Source organism: Physeter macrocephalus, chromosome 6, assembly GCF_002837175.3.
Source record: "Physeter macrocephalus isolate SW-GA chromosome 6, ASM283717v5, whole genome shotgun sequence".
Classification (NCBI taxonomy): domain Eukaryota; kingdom Metazoa; phylum Chordata; class Mammalia; order Artiodactyla; family Physeteridae; genus Physeter; species Physeter macrocephalus.
Window position 1 is genome coordinate 94750669 of NC_041219.1, and position 9105 is coordinate 94759773.

The 9105-nt window shown below is 38.2% G+C and overlaps 1 protein-coding gene across 8 annotated transcripts in view; it reads left to right on the forward strand.

Moving 5' to 3' along the window:
- ADAMTS20 (ADAM metallopeptidase with thrombospondin type 1 motif 20) overlaps positions 1 to 9105 on the forward strand; it is a 198200-nt gene that overhangs the window by 109417 nt on the left and 79678 nt on the right. For all 8 annotated transcript variants that reach the window (XM_007106837.4, XM_028491432.2, XM_055085676.1 and 5 more), the window contains 3 exons: positions 2441 to 2607; positions 2767 to 2896; positions 7643 to 7769. In XM_007106837.4, coding sequence (XP_007106899.2) covers positions 2441 to 2607; positions 2767 to 2896; positions 7643 to 7769 — 424 coding nt within the window. The remainder of the gene's footprint in view (positions 1 to 2440; positions 2608 to 2766; positions 2897 to 7642; positions 7770 to 9105) is intronic.

Sequence of the window (9105 nt, forward strand, 5' to 3'; positions counted from 1 at the left end):
AGCTAATTCTAGAGTATAAATTTCAGTTGTTGTTTATTTTTGGAAATTAGCTTTTAGGCTTAAAGAATTTCACTTAGGCCCAGAGATGAAAAGAATGCTTTACAAACCTTTTCTTTGTGTCTGATAAATATCTTAATATTGACTAATTCGTAATTCACCAAACTGGTGATGCAAAGCTGATAATGAGAAAGTACCTGCTTCACATTAATGAAATGTGAAATATTAGCCCAAGTAATCAACTCTTCTAACTTGGGATCTGAATATATAATGAACAACTTACCTCAAGAATTATATTTGGCATTATAGAGTCAATTGTAAAGAGAACAACTGCTGAATGGATGCAGGTTTTCCTTTTGGGATGATGAAAAAGTTTTAGAACTAAGTAGAGGCGGTGGTTATACAACATTGTGAATGTACTAAGTGCTATCAAATTCTTCAGTTTAAAATGGTTAATTCTATGTTATGTCAATTTCACCTCTATAAAAAATGCAAAAAATTTCCCAAAGAAAATCAAATGTAAATGTTTTAACTTTTTATATTTAGTTGCAATTCTTTCTCTTTTGCATTTACATAGATATATGCTACCGTATTGTAGATAATTTAATATGTCGCTCTTAGGATCCAAATATAGATATTTGGTTCTGCCCAAGTTTAAAAATTGGAAATGTTCACCAATAAAGTATCACTATACTTTGTAAAAGAACTACTAATGGAAATATCAAAATCTAAATTGGAGTGAGCAAAATAAACATGTGAAGTCATTAGAAAGGACTTGTAAAATATTTATATTTATGAAATTTGCTTTGGTAACTAAAAATAATGAAACGTATACAATTTTTCTCAGTAAAGTTTTGTTTATTTCCCTTAGTTGTAATGTAACTGGTAGTCCCTTAAACAGGCCTATCCTCTTCTGATAATGATTTCATTTTATAGGATAGATGTGGAACTTTATTTGTTCTTCATTGAATTCAGTGTAATGTATAAAGACAATCACAATAGTCCATACAGACACAGAAACACCAAATGTCTTTGGCAGTAATCCCTTCATGGCTGCTTTGAGGTGTGTAGTATTTAGTAAGTTTAATCATAGGTAATTTGTATGCTTTGGGTGGGGTTCCCTGGAAGACCAAACAAATGTTTTCCAAAACAGTTATTCCACTGAGAAGTAAAGCAGCAAAAAAGTATTTTATTAATATGGAGTTTTTATTAGTGCAAAATTTAAAATGTCGTACATCCTCTTGAAAGTTAAAAAAAAACAACACAGTGCTTTTTTACAGTTTATACACTTTTACAAACACTTGCCAAATTTGATTCCGATTAAAAGCCTGTGAGGTAAGAATTTTTATTATTCCTGTTATGCAATTAGGAAGCAAGTAGTTTATCCAAGATCACATAGTAATTAATTGGAACAACTTGAATTTAAACCAGTTGCTCTAATAACAAATTCTGTGGTCTTTTTACTACCACATCACTGTGGACACCATGTATTTTTTGCATTTAAAAAGTAACAAATCGTGAATACATATTGTTACATACTCTATTATATACATATGTAAATATTAGTATATAGATAGACATACGGATACATATTTGATAGGCTGATATTAATACCTGTCATTGGGGAAAAAGAGAGAATAAGAAGGGGTAAGGGGCTTCCCTGGTGGCGCAGTGGTTGAGAATCTGCCTGCCGATGCAGGGGACACACACCGGTTCGTGCCCCGGTCCGGGAAGATCCCACATATCGCGGAGCGGCTGGGCCCGTGAGCCATGGCCGCTGAGCCTGTGCGTCCGGAGCCTGTGCTCCGCAACGGGAGAGGCCACAACAGTGAGAGGCCCGCGTACCGAAAAAAAAAAAAAGAAGGGGTAAAAACAGAGAGGGAGGTAGGAGGATTCTGAAAAGCAGTCACTCACATATGCGTGAGCAGTGATGAGTGCCTTGCCATGCAGAAGATCCAGATGTTTAAGGGAGAGAAGTGGAGAGGCATAGCCTTTTAGAACATTGACCCTAGAGTGTTGAAGCTTTGTACATTTTTTCCAAGATAAGCATTAATGGAATGCTGCAGCAGTCTGGCTGCCCTTTCTTTCCTCACCATGGATGACCAGGATTGATTTAGCTGATCTGTCTGCAGGCTCGTGCATGACTTCTTTCTGTTTTCCCACTTCTTGTTTGTCCCTCCCAGAGCTGCACGCCTTGTGGAAGATGACCTTCTCAGAAAGAAAAATTATAGGGTGAATTTATTTTCATGTCTTTGGCTGATGTGCTGAAGTTTCCCTGCTTATGGCTTAGATACCACTTTACAGTAAAATAAAGTTTATTTCCTCCATATTAATTTATGTTTATATTCTCTAATTTCAAAAAAAGGATGTGAATTGTACAAGTTAAAAATGTTTCTGTACCATTGACTGGTTTTGCTGTTTCATGAGCACTATCCTTTTACAGCATTATCGGACACTCAAGGGAATTTTCTTTTGAATGGGAATTTTGTTGTAAGTATGTCCAAAAAGGAAATCAATGTACAAGGAGCTATTTTTGAATACAGTGGTTCAAACAACTCGATTGAAAGAATTAATAGTACTGATCGGCTGGAAGAAGAACTTCTTTTGCAGGTAAATTCTCAGTAGTTGTTAATAAGACAGTTTTAATCATGTTAGTAAAGTATGATGCTTACTTAAGTGCTCTGCATTTATTATTAAACATAAAAATTATATCTTTTAAGAATATATCTTTTATGAATTAATGGTGTGCTCCTTTGTATTTTTATTGAGGTTTTATGTGTGGGTAATCTGTACAACCCTGACGTACGTTATTCCTTCAATATCCCCATGGAAGAGAAGAGCGATCTGTTCACTTGGGACCCATATGGACCATGGCAAGACTGTACAAAAATGTGTCAAGGTACACTGGTATTAAATGAAAGAGACAAAAGTTCAGCTCTGCATGCTGGTATAATTTGGGGTGCTCTTGAGTCTGGCTGCCTGTGGAATCCACGCATGCACACCACACAGACATACAGAGGTTTTCTGTCTTTTTTCTCTTCTTGCTTTTCTCCCCACTTATTCTTTGGTTCTTATACTTAGCAGCCTCCCTTATCTCTACCCTTTTCAACGTTCTCCATCACTGCTTCTTCCCTATCACGTCCTTGTTCTTTTTCTCGCCGTCACAGAAGGGTTCTCTAACTGAGACTCTGTTTCCCAGTGAAATACCCGCCCTCTTGTCCTTTCCCCTCAACACACTTTCCCAGCCACCCATCTCCCTCTTTTAGTGTTGGGGTGTCAACACTCTCTCATTCTCTTATTTCCCTTCCCTGACCACAAGGAAATGTGTTTGTACTGATGGATGGGTAACTGAAAGGAATACAGAGGGAGATGGAAAAACAGTGAGATTTGTAGTAGAGAAAGCAAATGAAGAGACTGGTGTCTTTGGGCAATCTGTAATTACGAATACCTAGTTGTGTGATGTTACATTTGTGCAAATCAGTAAATGTTTATTGAGGGGCTACTTTGTTTTGGATTATTAAGACCCTGATTTTGCATTAAAGCTTTAAAGTCATATGGATGAAACAGAGGCATGCGTAGGTCATCTTACTTTTAAATGGTAAATGCAATGCTACAGGTATGCACAGAGAAGACCCCAGGAAAGATGGAGGGGGCAGTCTGAGGAGGTGAAACGGAAAGATATAGGGAAGTTTGTGTAGAATGGAAAGGTAGTTCCGATGGGGACTAGAGACAAGTTTTGGCAATTAGGGGAGCAGTGAGTCAGAAGAGAGGCAGATCAGAACAGTATGGAAAAGAGCTGAGAGAAGGTAGGTGGCCAGAGGCAGTGATCACCGATGATGGGAACATGCGGGACATTTTAACAAACTGACCTCAAGGTGCCAAGGAAATTGTGGTATCCCACTCAGAAAAAGGCACAGACTTCGTCCTGTGGTGTCGGGACAGGGGTGCCCGGATGATAGCGTGGAAACAGGCATTCCTGTTTGAGCAGTGTCTCCGGGGAGGGAGACTGAAGTAGATGATGCCAGGCTGACTGGGACAATGCTATAAGTAGGAACAAAGCTTTGGTAACACAGAAAATGGGGGAATTCATTTTGACGAAAGACCCGGGTTATGCTTTATAGAAGAGAATTTTGGTTTGGGGAGCTGGGACAAGCATTCCAGCATAACTGGGTAAGCTGGTCTGTGGCAGTGGATATGGGGAGCTAGAAGAAATCTAAGTAACAGTTGAGTGAAAGAACATTCTAAAATGTGGGGAACACAACAAATAAAAAATAACAAGATCCAAATGAAAGGTGGGACGAGGCATTTTGAGATAGTTTGGAAGTCTGAACCAGGAGAGCTCCCTTGTGTGCAGGAGAAAAGGAGCTATTAATTCAATTGCCACAATGTATACTATGATTATAGTTCCTTTGATGTGTGTGTGTAACTTTTGGGTTTCTTTAAAGTGAAGTTTCTTCAGTTTTGTTTACTTGTTTCCCTGTGTACTGAAAATAATCAGTCCCCCAACTTTTTGTGAGTGCTATAAATTTTGTCTTAATATTTTGAAGCACATTATTCGATGTATCAGTTTCAATTTTCCTTTATTTTTCCTCATCTGTTACTCCTGTGGCCCTCTTCTCTCCTGCTCTAACTTGGCCGTGTTGCTTTTCAGGCCTGTTACACGGCTGTCATCGTGCACTTTCCCTTTTTTATGTATTTGATTCCCTGTGTTCTAAATCCTATGAATTCCTCTTTTTATTTCCTCCATTGTGGGGAACATATCTGTCAGTACTTTCCTGAGAAAGAGAGGCAGGTTTTTGAATTTTTCTTCTCTCTGAAAATAGCATTATTCTATTCGCGCATTGGATTGATAGCTTGGCTCATACAAAATTCTAAACTAGACTATTTTCCATTAGAATGTTGAAAATCTTGTTTTCTGGCTCATTTTCTGATTTCCTGTGCTTGGATATGACACCTCCTCGTGTGGAAGTTTTGTTTCTCCCCACCTTAATTCTGGTGGTGTAGAATATCAGGACAATGTGCGTCGGTGTGGCTTTTTTACCCGTCTATTTTCCTAGGTAATTAGGATGCATTCCAATTGAGAAACATAGATTCTTTGACTTGAGAAGTTTTGTGCATGATTTCTTTGATAATTTCTTCACGTTAAATTTTCTCTTCTATCTTTGTAAAATTTGTATTGTCTGGATATCCAACCTCCTGGACTGATCTCTTATCTCCTAATTTCCTCTCCAAATGTACATTGTTTTCTTAATGTTTCTTCTCAACAGCTTGCTTTTGTTTCATGGATGCAATACCCATGTCCTTGAGAGTATTAATCTTAGTCTTGTAAGTTTCTTCTTCTCCCTGACATGTCTATTTCATCTTAGTTCTATTTTGCTTCTGCTTCTTTTGGTCTCTTTTGTGTGAGTGACTTTCCTAAAGTGTCTGCTGATCCTTTGCTGTTTGTTCATATTTAAGACTAAAATGCTAACTGAAAGTCCTGCGTGGGTTAGATAAGTCAACCCTCATTATAGAGTAATTGGATCTCTAAGTAGCCCTTTCTTGTGTCGCTGGGGGAGAAGCCCCAAATGTCATTGTCATTTGACCTTTTTTCTTGGGCTGAAGAGTTTTCCAAGAGACGAATTCTCCCATCTTCTTATGGTCAGTTAGGGGATGGGAGAAACCATAAAAATTGGCTTGGAGCCAGAGGGAAATGGAGGGAGAGCCCAGTGGGCCTGGGTCTCATCATTCAGTATGGGACTTTTACTGAGTACCTCTATTTTTAGTACAACTTCCCTTTTTAGTACAACTCCCTAACTTCCCTCAGCTGCTGTGTCTGTGCCCTCAAGTTCACCTTCTCTAGAGCTTTGCTGTCCAATATGGTAGCCACTAGCCACATGTGGCTAGCCCATTGAAATGTGGTATAAGTATGAAATGCACAATGAATTCTATAGACTTAGTATGAAAAAGAATGTAAAATACATCATCAATAATGTTTATATTGCTATCAGGTGGAAATGATCCTATTTGGATATTTGGATATTTTGGATATTTCTAACTTTTTATTTCTTAATGTCACTACAAGACAGTGTAAAATTACATGTGGTTCACATTATGTTTTTATTGGACAGTGCTGCTCTCAATGAGAAGGTAGGAGTCTGACCGATCTTCATAAATAGTATTCAGTCACTTCTCCATTTTTTCAGGCCTACCCCTCACACATTCACCTCTTTAGAGGAACCTGGTGTTTTTGATTCCTGGACTTTGCTTGGATTCTGTGGCATGAATGGTTTGTTTCTTACTTTCTTCCTCCACAGCCTTAGATTTCAGCTTCCTTGGCTCTATTAAAATAGTTATTTCCATCTTCTTTTCATATTCAGAATTTCCTTTTCTTGCCTACTGTGTTTCCTTCTTTATTCTTTTTGTTCCTTCAGGTTTTTGCCTTTTCAAAATTCTTTATAGTTATCTCAGATGGTATTTAGGAAGGAGCAGAGATAAACATGCATGTTCATGTTTAACTATCCGAAAGTATACAGTTGAACTTGGATAAAACAGTAATTTGATCATGGCACTGATGGCTTAAACTTATTCCTGTCTCCTCATTGCAGAAAGTGCAAAGTTCAGCCTACTCTGGCCCCTGTGGCTTCTCTTAGTTTGCTTTTGCTGTGGTTATGCCCCATACAAACAACTGCCAAATCTCAATGACTTAGAACAACAAAGGTTTATTTCTCGCTCATACTATGTGTTGGCTGCTAATTGGCTCTGACTCTTCTCCAGCTTGGTATCTGCATCCATGTCATTTTTCAAAAAAATTAATAGACTTTATTTTTTTAAAGCAGTTTTAGGTTTATAGAAAAGTTAATAGAAAGTACAGAAAATTTTCATATTCCCCCTTCTTCCATACCCTCTCTCCCCAGTTCCCCTATTATTATCATCTTGCATTTGTGTGGCACATTTATTACAATTGATCCATTATTATTAACTAAAGTCTGTCTGTGCTGCCTTTTTCATTCATGATTCCAGGCTGAAAGATCAGCCCTATCTGGGAAAGGCTGTTTTAGAGATGGAGGGAAAAGGGAAAGAGAGTTGGCAGAAGCATACAGTGGCCTTTAGAGCTTCTGCTTGGAACTGGAATAGGTCACATCCCCTTACAGGTGGTTGGCATAAGCCTGATGTCAATGGACAGGGAAGTCTGCTCCTCCTATAGGAAGTTATAGTAACACTGTAGCAAGTGGAGATGTGTAATTTTGTTACAGGGAAAAGGGAAGCAAATAATGGGGAACGGGGGTGGGGGGAGGGGGGGTGTTGTGTATCATGTATTGTGTATCCTGTATCGTCAGCACTGACCCTGGCCACTCAGTTCTCTGTTAGCGACCCTTCAATACAGCTATAATAAATTTCTTTCTACTCCACACCTGTCCCACCTTCCCTTATGTCTGTCTACTAAGCAAACTCCTCAGTGTTTCAGGATTCAGCTTGCTTATTGCAGAAAGTCATTCCTGACTAGATCAATATGCTAGCCTATTTGTATGCTATGTTGGAATTTTTTTTTTTTTTTGCTTTCTTAGCTTAATCTTTCAGGCCATTAGCAGAAGTAAATGATTATGCAACATCTCCTTATGTGAATTTTCCTTTAATTTTAAATTTTCATTTGGCTTTGGCCAAGGTCTTCATAGAAGAAAAATTACCTGTGTACGTAAGAGTGATCATATGGTAGCGTCTGATCAAAGATGTGACCACTTACCACTTCCATTGTTGGTGACTGAAAGGTGCAATACAGACTGTGAACTAAGGTAAGTAAAAGAGAAATAATGTATAATGTAAGCAGATTAAAATCAGTAAGTGAGGTAAGATGTAAACATCTAGTGCAGTGCCTCTCACAGGGTGTACATGTAATTAATGTCTATCCTTTGCCCCTTCGGTTAAAAAACTTTAGACTCACTAACTTATTGTGAAACTTGGCAATTGGTTTGAGTTTTTATTCATAGTATTTGCTGAATTCCAGTATAGAGGCTTCAATATTTTGTGTAAGAAATCGAATCAAATTTGTCTGTAAAATAAATACAGGAAAACTCTAATCTGAAAACCTATGGTTTAAAGATCTGAAACAATACATTTTGTAGCACTATCCTATAATTCCCACTGAACTCATGAACCAATAAACTTTTAAAGTTTGAGGATTAGAGAATCAATAAATTGATTTCTATATCTTATCAGTATTTTGTCCATTAAACATTAGGAACATGATCCTAGATCATGGCAGGAAAGTTTGTTCTTCTAAAATTCTTGTTATTTGATTATCTGTGATGGGTCTTAGAATGAAGCTAAGAGCAATAACCCCCATGTAGCAGGTGACAGTCAACTTTCAGGGATGGCCAGAACTTCTTTCACTCAGCAAGGATGAGAATTTTTATATATTTTTGATGTGGTTTGAAGGCCTATAGTGAAAGGCTAATGACAGAACAGCCTGTACAAGGTGCATCCTCTACATTGCAGTAGAGGGAAGCACAGTGAAACCCTTGAGATGCAGGTGGGATGGAAAGGAGCTCCATGAATTCTCTTATCTGCTGTACTAGTGCACTCATATTGTCTGAGAGATTGCTAGACTGTAATTGGGATAATGTGGCTCAAACTGGCAGATCTTACTTGTGGAAAAAAAATGTTTTCTCTGGAAACATGTCTAAAAATAGATTACTTGAGTTAATGAGAAAATGTGATATGCCTTACAAAAACCAAGTTTACCAACTTGTAAAGGCTTTATCTTTATTGATGTAGTCATATTCCCAGATATTCCCTGATCCTCAGTCAAATAAAGGTTGCATAAGAAGGCACTCTCTGATGATGAGTCAAATATATTCAGTTCTAGTCTTAAATCTTCCATTACGTAATTGAGCAATCTTGATCTCAACTAGTTTTTTTCAAAGGTCTAGTGGGAGGCTTGGGGTTCCTAGGACCTCCAAAGCTGCCTCCAAGTGCCTGTATAGCTGGTTTCCTACCTCCATCTTTTTTTTTTTTTTTTTTTTTTTTTTGTGGTACGCGGGCCTCACACTGTTGTGGCCTCTCCCGTTGCGGAGCACAGGCTCCGGACGCGCAGGCTCAGCGGCCATGGCTCACGGGCCCAGCCGCTCC